Raw genomic sequence first — 15532 nt, 5'->3', positions numbered from 1 at the left:
TGTAATATGCAGGCTGTTTTTCAAGTTAGTACAATTCAAAAAATATTCCTTGGCTTAACTTTCTATAAATATATATTCTAAACTGCTTCAACTGTTTTCAAAATACAGGGTGTCAAAGTTGTGAAAAAAAAATATAAAAAATATGAGAGTAGAGTAAGCATTTCGAATTTTCGAAATATCAAACAGAATAAATAGATGATTCATTGATGTATATGTATAATTATCAGTTTTTAATTTTCAATTTTTACAGTTTTTAATTTTAACAATTTTTTATCTTAACTTCGAAAGCGGTTTATTGCTCCAAAAAAATATAAGAGGCAATTTTTGTAGAATTTTGGGGATTTTTATCTTAAAAATTGTTAAACTTTTAACAAAAACAGTGGCATATTACTTTCTTATTAAAAAGATTCAATATGATTATTCATATGCACGATTCTTGTGGACCTAAAAATGTTTTATCAATAAATAGTTCTTAATAATATTAATATGTTTGCATAACATTGACTATATTTTAAAAACAAAAGCAGTTTATAGGATTTTTTCTAATAATGTAGAACTTTTCTAAAATAAGTCAATTTTTTGTACTTACTTAGGAAACAAATGTATATAATATATATAATAAATATATAACAAAAAAAAATAAAATAAATAACACACTCACCAGTTCTCTCTGGTTTATAAATGCTAACATAACATAATAATGTGACGACAAAATCTTTTTCAGAAAATCGAGCTAACGAAGGCGGACGAGAGGAAGCCGATCGTGCAAGTCCTACGTAGTTCAGTGATACTTATTCGTTTGTCGACCTGTTCATTCTGCTGGATCACGAACACATTCGTTTATTACGGATTGGCGTTGAATTCCGTGGCGTTCGCCGGGGATAAGTACATCAATTTCATACTCGTCAGCATAGTCGAGATGCCAGGCTACCTTCTCACCTGGCTGCTGACAGATCGCATAGGACGTAAACCGATGCTCTCCGGCGCGTTTCTGCTAAGCGGAATGTTCTGCCTCGCGATTCAGTTCGTACCATCAGGTAAAAAAATATCATTTCTCATGGAAAGATTGTCTTAGGGGTTCAAATTCAATGATCAAGTTTTGTTTTCTAGGATTCGAATGATTCGTAAGAAATAATATTTTATTTTTATCAGGGTTGGGTAATAACTAGTTAATGATTTAAAAATTAAAAAAAAGTTAAAAAGTTAATAACTTTTATATATAAAATAAATATATTTTTCTGCTATAATTAAAATTTTCATATTTATCTTTTTTTATTAATTTATTTTATAAATAATATATTAATTAAAATCTGATTAAATTTAATAAAACTTTAATTAATATATTATTTATAAATATATTATTTATAAATATATTATTTATTTATAATTTACCCAACCCTGATTTTTATTATAAAGCCAAAAGATCTAGAATATTATTATTAATACTTTGCAATGTTTAAAACGTTACTATAAGTACTTTCTACTTTTTCGTAAAAGAAAGAAATCTTTTACAAGTATTACTTGAACTCTAAAAAAACATCAAAAATTAAATAAATCTCAATTTGAGATTTTTATATTTAATACTTACTCTCTTCTGTCCCCTCCAAAAAAGCTTAGATAAGAAAAGAGGACAGATAGGTTTATTAAATATATAAATCTCGAATTGATATTTGTTTATTTCTTGGTATCATACTAAGAAAAATTTTGTTTCTCATATTCATAAACACTCAGGTTCAAGGAAAATTAATTCTTCCGCATTTGATTCTATTACTATTGATTTTACGAAAGAAATCAAATAAATTAAAAAGTTTCTAAAAGAATTAAGCTTTCTAACGCATATTTTTAGATGATCACATTTCGGTCGGTTAAAAAATTCTAATAATAAATGAAGTAGGGGTTGTTAGTTTTATTATGATGCGAGAAGATTAAAATAATATTAATAAATATTTTTTTGGACTAATGGAAAATATCCACTAAATTTCATTTCTTTAACTTGTCCAAAATTTGAGAAAAAAGTTAAACATCTCATTTTTATCTTCTGTTTTGGAGGTATTCTTTAAGAATAAAAACTCTCCTTAATTTTTTGACAAAAAAATAATAATTTTCTAAAATTTTTGCACTCAAAAATATCTTGTATACAACTTAAATTTTCTCATAAGTCGGTACTTCTAAAAGATTTGATCATATTTGATTCAAGTTTTAAAAATGCTTAAAGAAGTACTGCTCTTGTTTTTTGAGATATTTAATAAAAAATTTCGAATATTTCTTCCAGGTTTCGAATCTTGAAAGCACTGTTTTTTTTCAAAGTAATCATTGAGTGTTCAAAACCATGCAAACAAATTCGAATCTGCTTGTAAGATACTTAATTCCATCGTTAATTTTCTTTTATTCACACGAGTTTCCTTATCATCACGAGTCGCTTATGAAAAGTAGCTGAATTTACGATTAAGAAACTAGTTATCTCGGAGAAATCTTGCAAAGGAGAAAAAATTGAGTAAAAAATTTTGAATTATTATTCTCTCCTTTTCTATAGTCTTATAATTTATTATTCACTTGATTATTCTGTTAACTTTTTTATAGTATCTATCGTTTCTGAGAAACTGCACATACTTATAAAAAGAAAAATTAAAAAAAAATTTCTATTGAAAAAGATGTCATAAATACTTGACATTTATGTTTCTTTTTGAGATAAAAACCACTTTAAGCAAACAATGGTTGTTTTTATGTAAATGAATGGGCAACTTCAAATGTTAAAAATGTGTAGTAATTTTTCTCTGTCCGACAGACAAAATATAAAGGGCCTTTGTATTCGAAAACCTTTTAAAACGAGATCTCTTATAACAGAAAAGAGTATTCGAATGCTCAATAGCTGCAAAAAAGAAAAAAAAAAGAATCACAAAACAGGTGTTGAAAATTGCATAATATCCCCTCATACATTGAAAAGATACAAAATTATGCGTTGACAGAATTTTTTCTGTTTTTTTTTTATTTCAATTTTTTCTTTGGTTCACAATCTGCGTACGATCGCACGTACTTTTATTCGAGGATCGCGAAATTTAATCGAGTAAGTAAACGAGCTATAATCGCGCGGAGAGATACGATAAGCCGCAGAACAAGTAATATTGTACAATATATTACCGCATAATCCGAGTCCGAATGCAAAGAAAAACGTGTTGAAATAAACGCGCCGGCGTCTCTCCTCCGGGAGATTAGCGTTCGCAACGCGCTCGCGCGCGCAATTATGTCCTGGCGCAGCGGTGGATTTTGTATAGGGGGTTCGCAAATCATCCCGGATGATTTATCGCTCACGCCGCGTTTCCGCAGGTACCTCGAGTTACGGGCCCTTACTTTTGTACATGGCCGGGAAAATGTGCATCACCGCGGCGTTCTCCACCACCTACGTCTACACCGCGGAGATGTTCCCGACGACGTTGAGGCATTCCCTGCTCGGCTTCTGCAGCATGGCCGGTCGCATCGGGTCTATCTTATCCCCGCAAACGCCTCTATTGGTGAGTTATTGCGTTGAACAAATGTTTTTCACTTAGAACATATATACTTGGAAGGGGAATTGCTATTGTTCTCCATGGTAAAAATCTGTGTCCAAGTTGGGTGCGAGAGAGAAAGATAGCTTTTAACCTGTGCTCGCAATGCGCAAACGTAGATGACGTCACGGTGACGTCACGCTCACCGCGCCGTTTGAAACTAGAAATGTAATTGGTGCTTTCGCTAATTCGCGTTTGCGCATTGCGAACGGAGGTAACAATCTACCCTTCTCTTTCCTTAAAAACGTGGTTCTCTCTCGCACCCAACTTGGACACAGTTTTGCGCTCCTATTCCCCTTCCATATCTATATGTTCTAAGGTTTTTCATGTGTGAGAGGAGAGACGTCCTTCATATTTTTATATTGATATATCAGATTGAGGAAAAGAGATATTCGGGGCTTAAAAATTCAATGCGACACTAGTGGTGGTCGCATGAACTATTTTTTCTTTTAAACTAGGCGCGAGACACTACCGTGTCTCTTGATAAATGACCGCCACGAATATACATCTAACATGATATTATTATTTGAACAATTAATTAATAATGTTCTAGGGATTACATGAGATTCTGATGTCAAAGGCACTTATTTGTAGACATAAGGAATATAAATCTATTCTTTCTTGACTTTTTATAGTTACACCGCACATAATAATCACCGGAATTTATAACATTCTGGCCTTCGATCATATTCCATGATGAAGGCGTAGCTTTTGTATAATCACAGAATGTGTCTAGTCGCAATGACGTCTTTTTTATTAAAGAAATTTATTTTTACACTTAAACCTGTGTTGTATAATCGCGGCGGCCATATTTGTTTTGCTTTAGTAGAGCCTCTCTTACCGCGATGGACGTTTTTTGCCAATAGAACAGATAATATGAAATATTTTATAATATAAAATAATATATACATATAATATTATTTCTGATAATATAAAAATTTTTTATAATATAAAATAACTTGTAGAATTAATAATAAATAAAATAGTTTTAATAAGCATTTATTAAGGGAAATGTGCCCAATATCGGATTTTCATTGTTAAAGCCTTGTATTTGAAAAACTTTTTAAAATAAAAATTAATAGAATTACGTGGTTTACACGGATTTATAACTGTAATAAATAAACAAAACCTTGTTCATAATACATTTTTTAAAATAATAGAAGCATAAAAAGATGGCAATTTCTGATATTAGATGTATTATGTTTTTAATATATCGTATATGTTATTTTTAACTTTTTAAACTAAATTTTTGAAGAAAAAATATTCAGTCTCTTTGAGCAAGATTTTAAAAAATAAAAATTAAATAAATCTCGTAGTTTATATAGATTTTTAATTGTAATAAACAAACATTTTCCGATAATATAGTCCATGTTTTTAAGTAGAAATATACAAAATTTCTGATATTGAGTACACTATATTTGTAATAGTGTACTCATTATTCTGCAATTTTTTAAAGATTAAAATTATTGAAAAAAGATTTTTAATTTATCAAAATTATTTAATTATCAATATAGAAGAAAACTAATTAACAATATATATAGAAAAAAATTGGAATATAAAATCTTTTAGCAAAACTTTTATGAAAGCTCATAAAAATAGCATATAAATTTGGATAATTACAGTTTGAACACAAAATACAAATAAATTACAAAATAATACTTTAAAATTATAATGACAGACTATAGTTTATATCAGGATGTATAATATTAGATAAATATTTATGAAAAAAATATGACTGTTTAAACGAGAATACAAAGGTCTACAATTTATTTTTTAAATGAAATTAAAAAAATATCTTTACGTACTTTTTTATTCAAAACATCTGTCTAAATTAACGTACGTACGTAAAAATTTGTTATAACTAAAACTGAAATAATTTACAAACTGATTACTTTGTTTACTTTTAAAACTAGACGTTATATTGCACAGACAAGAACTATTATTAAGACACTTTCCAAGAGAATACAGTATTTATCAATAGTTAAAGAGAAATAATTAAGACAATTTCTAAGAGAATGCAGTATTTATACCAGAGCCAAGTCAGAAATATAAATGTACAATATTAAGGTGTACGATACTGGGCTCGGTTTCCTTACTTTCCAAGGATTATAAGAAAATCTAGTTAATATAAAGAATAGAATAATTTGTAAAATGGTTTAAAATGTGTTTTTAACGAATATTTTATGAGAATATTAAATATAGCCTTTCTAATTAAATTTGTCTCGTTTACGTTTAGGCGCAAATAATGCCGTCGCTGCCGCTCATCCTCTTCGGGTCTATGAGCATAATCGCGGGCATCCTGTCTCTGATCTTTCCGGAAACTTTGGGGACGAAACTTCCGGACACCGTATGGGAGGCGGAAAACATCGGTAGAGTTAAGCCAAACCCGTGAAATTCGGTTAAAATAGAAAATAAATTACAAAATATTAATGTTAAGTGTGAAATATTATTATGAGAGGCACCACCATGCACAATCATCTTTGTCTACTTTCTTTATACATACAGGATGTATGTTCCGTTTTAACTTCGCCATTGAAATATCTCATAAGTCTAAAAGATAACAAAAAATGTTTCAAACAAAAGTTGTAGGGTTTCGAGAGGGACATAAAATGGTGCTATTGATTTGATCTTGAAAAGTCTTTTGAAGGTCACCTGAAGGTCAACTTCAATTTCTTCAATGGAACCATCTATTTTTCATTGCATATTCTTGTAGCTTATGTCGAGTGCTTTTCAAAACTCTATAACAAAGTTATTTTTCATTAAGTACTTTTTGAGTTATAAAGATTTGAAAAGTTAACAATTTTTTGACATGAAAGTTCTTTTATTCCGATTAATAAAGAGGCTGTTTTGTTTGCCTAATAGTGCTTTTATTATTTAACTGCGGATCTGAATACGTAGTTCAAATATACATATTAGAAAGACGAGATGTGTTTCAATCAGAAAGTAACTCTAATAAATTTCGGGTGTTTAGACCGACACAAAGACCCCCTAAGTCTACCGAGAAAAGGAGAAAAAGAGAAAGAGAAATGGCAATAACTTTTAAAACTTTTACCAAGTGTTCCTTTCAGATGCGCTGGATAGCGATATGGGATGATCTTTATAAGGCTACGTTATGTCCAAAAAAATGTAAAATATATAATTGATTACAAGCATCGAGATTCAGCCTTATCGAAAATTATCTCGTCTTACTACTTATTTATATTTGCGTGCGAAAAAAAAATTATATAATATAGAATTATATAATATAATATAGGATTATAATATCTTCCCTAAAATCTCCCATAAATATGGTAAAAAATGAGTAGAGAGAAAAAGAAAAAAAGAAAGATATGTTGCACATTTGTGTATATTTTCTCTTCAGATTTGTCTACGCAACGACAATTTGCTCGCATGTAAATCGCCAATTATGCACCTGTCAACGCAAAAAAAAAAAGAAAAAAGAAAATAGTTGCGTTGTACCGATGTGTAGTATCCGTATATAGTACAATGTTTTTGCGTGATTATATTTAGTGTATGACACGCGGGGCGATTTATTTATTACTTTCAGTTCTCAACTTTATCTTGTAAAATAGTGTGATGTAATTCATTATATGTAGTTTAATTTTAATTATTATGAAACGAACTATGTTTGTATAACGTATATATAAGATATAACTGAAAAAAAGAAACATATCTGAAACACCATTAGATTTTCCGGTCAATTTGGAGATTGATTTTGTTGCTTTTTTAATAACACTTTATTTAAAAGATTAAACTTTGATATTTATTTATATAACTTAAACTCTTGTTAAATATATAGGCTTTTCTTGTGGGCCGTGTGATCCACACAGGGAGTGTAATAGAACAAAAAATCTAGATTGGAATATGAGCATATGAATATTAGCAATCTAAAAACAAAAAAGAATTAAACAAGCTAACAAACTATTAAATAACAATGATGTGTAACAAAAATAAATTCTTTTAACATCAACAGATTTTTCCTCAGTGAAAATGTCGAGACACCAATAATATAATTTTCAATTTTATAAATAATTGAAAAAGAAAAGTTTCTTGAAAACTATTATTTTGCGAGAATTTTTTGAGATTATGCTGTTGTATCGTAATATTTAATAATTAAATTAAAATGATTATAACGTTGTGATTTAATAAATAATATTTGCCAGTACGGTCGAGAGAAGAGTGTTACTTTTTTAAATTCTGTCTGGAGATTCTCAAATAAAATGATTATAATTAATTAATGAAAGGCTCGTATAAATTAAACAAAATTAAACAATCATATATAGTAGGCCAACTAAACGAGCAAATAAATAAGATGTAAAAATTTTTTTATTAATAGTTAAATCATTAAATTAACATTCCGTTACAGAATCGATATAAATTGTAAACGTTTCGACTGCACTACAGTCTTTATCAATACATAAAAATTAAATATTAAAATATAAAGTTAGATGTTAAAAATACAAAGTTAGTTAAATATTAAAATATAAAATTGAAACGATTCTTCGCTGTTGACCAATAGATATGCAAGGCGATTGGTCTGAGATGCCAAGTTATGAGACATTTGAGCATGCTACGGATATAATACGCGAATTAAATCAATGTCAGAAAATATTAAAAAATCTTTCAACTTACATTATCGTTTTAACAAGTCCTTTTCCCCGATATTTCAAGTGTGTGTTGCGAAGTCTGAATACCAAATGTCAAAATAGAGAGCGTGATGTATTTATTTATTACCAATGTTTTTTCTAAATTATGATTCAGCAAATTTTTTAAGTATGTCAAAATAACTACTGTCTAACAATTCGGTGTCTGTATTTAAATTAATTCCATTTTTCTGTTCTTTAATGTGGATCATTTCAGATATTAGTCTTTTATGGTAATTCTTTTCATGATCCATAATTTTAATATTGTCCCAGTCAAATGTATGTTGTTCGTTTAGAATGTGTTCCGTGATAACCGAATGTCTAGCAGAGTCTAATTTAATATTATTTTTATGTTCTTTAAGTCTCGTTCCTAACTGTCTTTTTGTCTGTCCGACATATGTGGCGTCACAATCGTTGCAATTCAATTTGTAAATAACGTTAGAATTCGTGGGGCAATTATTTTTGTCCTTTTGAACTCTTATGAAGTCACTTAATTTTTTAATGCAACGATATCCTACCACTACGTCAGGTCTTCTTATTGCTGAAGCAACTTTCTCAGATATTGATTCTATATATGGTATGACAAAATATTTAATGTTAGTATTAGTATTATTAGTATCTGTTATATTGTTATTATTAGGCTTGTTAAATTTCTTAGTTGAGAGATTTTTTAATCTGCGTTTTATTTCTGTGAAAATTAGATCAAGAGGATAACCGTTGGATAGCAAAATGTTAATAGCTTTCTCTATATTTTTTTTGTGAAATTGCGGATGTGATAGTAATAAAGCTCTATCTACCAAGTTATAAATTGTTCCTATTTTATGACAAGTCGGATGATTTGAAAAAAATGAAAGTAATCTACCTGAGAATGTCTTTTTGTGATACCAATCTAAATAAATTTTGTTATCTATTACTTTGATCATTATGTCTAAAAAGCTTATACAACGATTATCCTCCTTTTCCAATGTAAATTGTAGTCTATCGTTATAATTGTTGAATTCGTTCAAAACATATGTAATGTTGTCAGCGGAAGTGCATAAAATAATGTCGTCTACATAACGGAAATAGAAAGTCATTTCGCAATTTAAATTACTAATTACTAATGTTTCCAAGTCCTGCATGACTATATCGGCAATGATCGGAGAAAGTGGGGAACCCATAGGAGTCCCATAAATTTGTTTGTAAGTTATGTTATTAAAAGTGAAAAATGTAGAAGTTAATATAAATTTTATCATACCTATGAATTCATTTTTGGGAATCTTTGTGTGTGACTCTATAAAATGTCATCTATTATTGATACCGTTTAATGCAAGATCTACGGAAACATTAGTAAATAATGAAACAACGTCCAATGAAGCCATTATGTCGGTATCTTGTATTGTTTTCCCTGATAGAATGTTGCATATATCAAAACTGTTATTTACAAAACTGTCCGCTCTAGGAAGGCTATCTTTTAAAATTTTATGAAAGAAAGAAGCAATATTATATAGAGAAGTATTTATTGAGGAAACTATTAATCTAAAAGGAATATTTTCCTTGTGGATCTTGGGCTTATGGGCTCCCCAAGATCCACAAGGAAAATATTCCTTTTAGATTAATAGTTTCCTCAATAAATACTTCTCTATATAATATTGCTTCTTTCTTTCATAAAATTTTAAAAGATAGCCTTCCTAGAGCGGACAGTTTTGTAAATAACAGTTTTGATATATGCAACATTCTATCAGGGAAAATAATACAAGATACCGACATAATAATTATTTAAAAATTATTTAAAAATAATTATTTTCAAGCGACTCTCTTCTTCCTAAAGCTTATGGGCTCCCCAAGATCCACAAGGAAAATATTCCTTTTAGATTAATAGTTTCCTCAATAAATACTTCTCTATATAATATTGCTTCTTTCTTTCATAAAATTTTAAAAGATAGCCTTCCTAGAGCGGACAGTTTTGTAAATAACAGTTTTGATATATGCAACATTCTATCAGGGAAAATAATACAAGATACCGACATAATAGCTTCATTGGACGTTGTTTCATTATTTACTAATGTTTCCGTAGATCTTGCATTAAACGGTATCAATAATAGATGACATTTTATAGAGTCACACACAAAGATTCCCAAAAATGAATTCATAGGTATGATAAAATTTATATTAACTTCTACATTTTTCACTTTTAATAACATAACTTACAAACAAATTTATGGGACTCCTATGGGTTCCCCACTTTCTCCGATCATTGCCGATATAGTCATGCAGGACTTGGAAACATTAGTAATTAGTAATTTAAATTGCGAAATGACTTTCTATTTCCGTTATGTAGACGACATTATTTTATGCACTTTCGCTGACAACATTACATATGTTTTGAACGAATTCAACAATTATAACGATAGACTACAATTTACATTGGAAAAGGAGGATAATCGTTGTATAAGCTTTTTAGACATAATGATCAAAGTAATAGATAACAAAATTTATTTAGATTGGTATCACAAAAAGACATTCTCAGGTAGATTACTTTCATTTTTTTCAAATCATCCGACTTGTCATAAAATAGGAACAATTTATAACTTGGTAGATAGAGCTTTATTACTATCACATCCGCAATTTCACAAAAAAAATATAGAGAAAGCTATTAACATTTTGCTATCCAACGGTTATCCTCTTGATCTAATTTTCACAGAAATAAAACGCAGATTAAAAAATCTCTCAACTAAGAAATTTAACAAGCCTAATAATAACAATATAACAGATACTAATAATACTAATACTAACATTAAATATTTTGTCATACCATATATAGAATCAATATCTGAGAAAGTTGCTTCAGCAATAAGAAGACCTGACGTAGTGGTAGGATATCGTTGCATTAAAAAATTAAGTGACTTCATAAGAGTTCAAAAGGACAAAAATAATTGCCCCACGAATTCTAACGTTATTTACAAATTGAATTGCAACGATTGTGACGCCACATATGTCGGACAGACAAAAAGACAGTTAGGAACGAGACTTAAAGAACATAAAAATAATATTAAATCAGACTCTGCTAGACATTCGGTTATCACGGAACACATTCTAAACGAACAACATACATTTGACTGGGACAATATTAAAATTATGGATCATGAAAAGAATTACCATAAAAGACTAATATCTGAAATGATCCACATTAAAGAACAGAAAAATGGAATTAATTTAAATACAGACACCGAATTGTTAGACAGTAGTTATTTTGACATACTTAAAAAATTTGCTGAATCATAATTTAGAAAAAACATTGGTAATAAATAAATACATCACGCTCTCTATTTTGACATTTGGTATTCAGACTTCGCAACACACACTTGAAATATCGGGGAAAAGGACTTGTTAAAACGATAATGTAAGTTGAAAGATTTTTTAATATTTTCTGACATTGATTTAATTCGCGTATTATATCCGTAGCATGCTCAAATGTCTCATAACTTGGCATCTCAGACCAATCGCCTTGCATATCTATTGGTCAACAGCGAAGAATCGTTTCAATTTTATATTTTAATATTTAACTAACTTTGTATTTTTAACATCTAACTTTATATTTTAATATTTAATTTTTATGTATTGATAAAGACTGTAGTGCAGTCGAAACGTTTACAATTTATATCGATTCTGTAACGGAATGTTAATTTAATGATTTAACTATTAATAAAAAAATTTTTACATCTTATTTATTTGCTCGTTTAGTTGGCCTACTATATATGATTGTTTAAAAATGATTATATTAAATAATTAAATTAAAGTATTAAAAATCGGTAAATATTATGGATTTTATGTATATTTACATATTTTAATTTAAATATTAATGGATGTAAAACATAATATAATATATGGTATTTAAGGGGATGCCAGAGTGAGTTTTTCCTTGTTTTATCGACAAAATGTAAGGTTAGATAAAGTATAAATAGGTTATTCTTTTTATTGGCAACTTGTACATACAAAGTAAGACCAGGCCAGATTTGGCATTAGATAAAGGAATATAAGTGAATGTTTAGATATCAATTTGGAAGCCTAGTAAACGAGAATAACTCATCCTACATTTTCATGTGTGCACTTTATCTAACCTCACATTTTGTCGATAAAACAGGAAAAAAAATTTACTCCGGCATCCCCTTAATACAAATTGTGCAAGATTATCGTACAATAAAATTGATTAGTATTTACATAGAAAAATAAACATTAAACGAATTACTTGAACAATTTATGTATTCAAATATATTATACACACAAAGATGCAAAATATATTATTTTATTTACAAATACAATGTATTTTTTTTTTTCAATTTCCACACTTAATTGTCAAATAAAAAAAATATACAATATGAGGAGTGCATCTCGAAATTATTACGCTTTAAAGAATACGTGCAGTTTTGGATTATCATGTCCAGACAGAAGTCTCTCCCTTGTGCGAAGCAAGTAAATGAAAATACAATTTGTATGTGTTTTCGTTTCCACCTGTGTGTGTGTATGTATGTGTGTTTACAGCTGCAAAAACGGAGAGAGACTTTTGTAACTCGCAAAGAGCCCCACGTAAATGGCGCATATAACTTTCTTCCGGAGAAAGAGAGAGAAAGATATTATCGCTGCGCGAAGACTGCCTCTGCGTACTTTCCTCTTCAATTTTTAACGAAACGACAAAGAGGAGGGGGTGGAATATATTTCGGGGACGGAACGAATTTTCGTCGCATACACACAGTCGGACCCGAAAGGACTGGAATTGAGACTACGCGATGCAACAGGAGGGCACACGCGATGTATAAGCGCTCTGTTATTTTATGTATACGGATAACATGCCGGGCGAGCCGTAATAAATTTCGTCCTGAGAGCCACAAATCTTGAGAGGAATACGCTCCTCCTGTTCTTATTCACCTCCTAGAGAGCAGAATGTTCCCGTTATGTTCGCGTTGATTTTTTATCATATCAACGGAAGCGCGATCAAGGTCTCCAGGGAATATCTATAGCATTCTCTCTCCGTTAAGTATTGGCGAAAAAAAAAACGTCTACCGCGGTAAGAGAGGCGCCCCTAAAGCAAAACAAATATGGCCGTCGAGAATATACAGCAACAGTTTTAAGTGTAAAAATTAATTTTTTTAATGAAAAAGATGTCATTGCGGCTAAATACATTTTGTGATTATTCAAAAGCTACGCCTTCATCATGGAATATGATCGAAGGCCAGAATGTTATAAATTCCGGCATGATTATTAGGTACGATGTAACTATGAAAAATCAAGAAAGAATAGGTTTATATTCCTTATGTCTACAAATACGCCTTGATCTCAGAATCTCATCATGTGATCACTGGAACATTATTAATTAATTGTTAAAATAATAATGAGATAATGTTAGATATGTATATTTGCGGCGACCTTGTATTAAATTTTTAAGCCTCAAATTGACGTGTACAATGTTGTGCTTATGGTTTTAAGACTAGATGGTTTTAAAACTAGCTAGATAAAGATATGTAATTTCATCTTATTGTTAGATAAAGATGATTTTATTTTAAATATATAATATATCTAGATAAAAGATAAAATTATATAGCAATTTATAGATCATTTTCAGATAATATTATGTTTAAGACCGCTTATGTAAACTCAGTTATTAAAAAAATGTAAATCATGAAAAAGATATAAAATATATTTATATTTTTATTTGTAAATTTTATCGCTTATTGCTTAAGTTCTACTACTTAAGTATTTTTATGTGGTGACTCTAAAGCAAACTATTTGTTATTGTATAGATAGTTTTACAGTGACACTTTTTTTTATTAAGAAGATACAGATATAATGCATATTTTTATTATCTATATAAAGATAACATAATACCAAAATTATACTAGATTATAATAGATAAATATAGAAGTACTTATAAGTACTATTATAGAATTTGCAAGGATTCGATCTAAAATATTGAATATAACTGATCTAAATTCGATCACTTTGCAAGAATATATAGTATATAAATTATTATTTCTAACGAGTATTACATGAATCCTAAAAAATGAAACTTGATTATTGACTCGATTTTTAAATACATATCAAACTTATTGATCCTGTCTTTAATATTAAGGAGTGACTTTCCGGGATTAATCTCTCTCTCTCTCTCTCTCTCTCTCTCTCTCTCTCTCTCTCTCTCTCTGATCTATCCAAGCAAACGGGATATTAGCGGATCATACGTTTGCCCGGGATTCGCTTTGCATTCCGTTGGCTTGAGAAATCGGTCTACAATCGGTGTAGCACAATTTCTCGATTCAATCGACTCTATATAAATCCGAGGATACGCGGATCCCCGTACATCGGGACGGATCTTTAGCACAGGATCATGTGCACAAGCTTATGCGTACAAGCTTTATCCTCTGGATTAACTACCCCGACTCGGTCACGATCCGCCGCGTAGTACGTGTACCTTATCGAGGACACGGTTTTCCTCATCCGTGAAAGAGAGGCCCGTCATCGTGCATCGTCGTCGTCATGGTCCAAGTATTAAAAAATAAAAAAAGCTCGACAATGACGTCATTTTTGCGAAAAAATCGTGCATCGTCGTCGTCATGGTCCAAGTATTAAAAAATAAAAAAAGCTCGACAATGACGTCATTTTTGCGAAAAAAAAAAAATGTTAATATATAATTTAAACCCTCCTCTTCTTCTCCCGCACAGTCACAATGATTATATTTCACGGTTTAAACACGGAGCAAGAGCATCCCGCGGCTGATGACGTTATTAGCGAACTTCGTCACACTTTGCATCTTCATGCATTTTCATCGCGTTATGCATTTGCATTGCTACCAAGATGATAATCGCGCCTCCCCTTTCCCTTCTTAATTTATAAATGAAAATGCACGTAAGTGGAACCGATGCCTTTGTTTTTGGAAGCAAAAGGATTCCTTCGCATCTTTAAAGCGATGTCAGATTAAATTCGTCTTCTTAATAGAAAAGTGAAGCTAGATTTGACTATAAATCTATTTATTGGCTATACGGATTGTTTATTATTTTGATTTTTTTAATTCATATTTTGTGATTGGCTATATAGATTGATAAATCCTTTTCCACAGATAAAGTATTAATATTAATAAATTGTGTTATTAGCAGTGTTGTGCTTAGATGATTTTAAAGTTAGCTACATAAAAAGATGTAAAATCTTAGATAAGATAAAGATGATTTTGTTTTAAATATATCTAGATATAAAAGATAAAATTATATGACAATTCATCTAAATAATTTCCAGATAATATTATTTTTAAGAGCGCTTAAAAATAATATTATCGACGATATAAACACAATTATAAAAAATGTAAATTATAAAAGTATATAT

The 15532-nt window shown here is 29.7% G+C and overlaps 1 protein-coding gene across 8 annotated transcripts in view; it reads left to right on the top strand.

Annotated features, from left to right (window-relative positions):
- LOC114937348 (organic cation transporter protein) overlaps nt 1–7512 on the top strand; it is a 29010-nt gene extending 21498 nt beyond the window's left edge. For all 8 annotated transcript variants that reach the window (XM_085479702.1, XM_085479704.1, XM_085479703.1 and 5 more), the window contains 3 exons: nt 725–1037; nt 3325–3509; nt 5779–7512. In XM_085479702.1, coding sequence (XP_085335828.1) covers nt 725–1037; nt 3325–3509; nt 5779–5934 — 654 coding nt within the window. In that variant the 3' untranslated portion in view covers nt 5935–7512. The remainder of the gene's footprint in view (nt 1–724; nt 1038–3324; nt 3510–5778) is intronic.
- Nucleotides 7513–15532: the final 8020 nt, after the last annotated feature.

This window comes from Nylanderia fulva, unplaced genomic scaffold (genome assembly GCF_048542155.1).
Source record: "Nylanderia fulva isolate GAGA-0341 unplaced genomic scaffold, ASM4854215v1 Scaffold129, whole genome shotgun sequence".
Lineage (NCBI taxonomy): Eukaryota > Metazoa > Arthropoda > Insecta > Hymenoptera > Formicidae > Nylanderia > Nylanderia fulva.
Note: the sequence above shows the minus strand (reverse complement) of the source record. Positions and strands in the feature narration are given on the sequence as shown.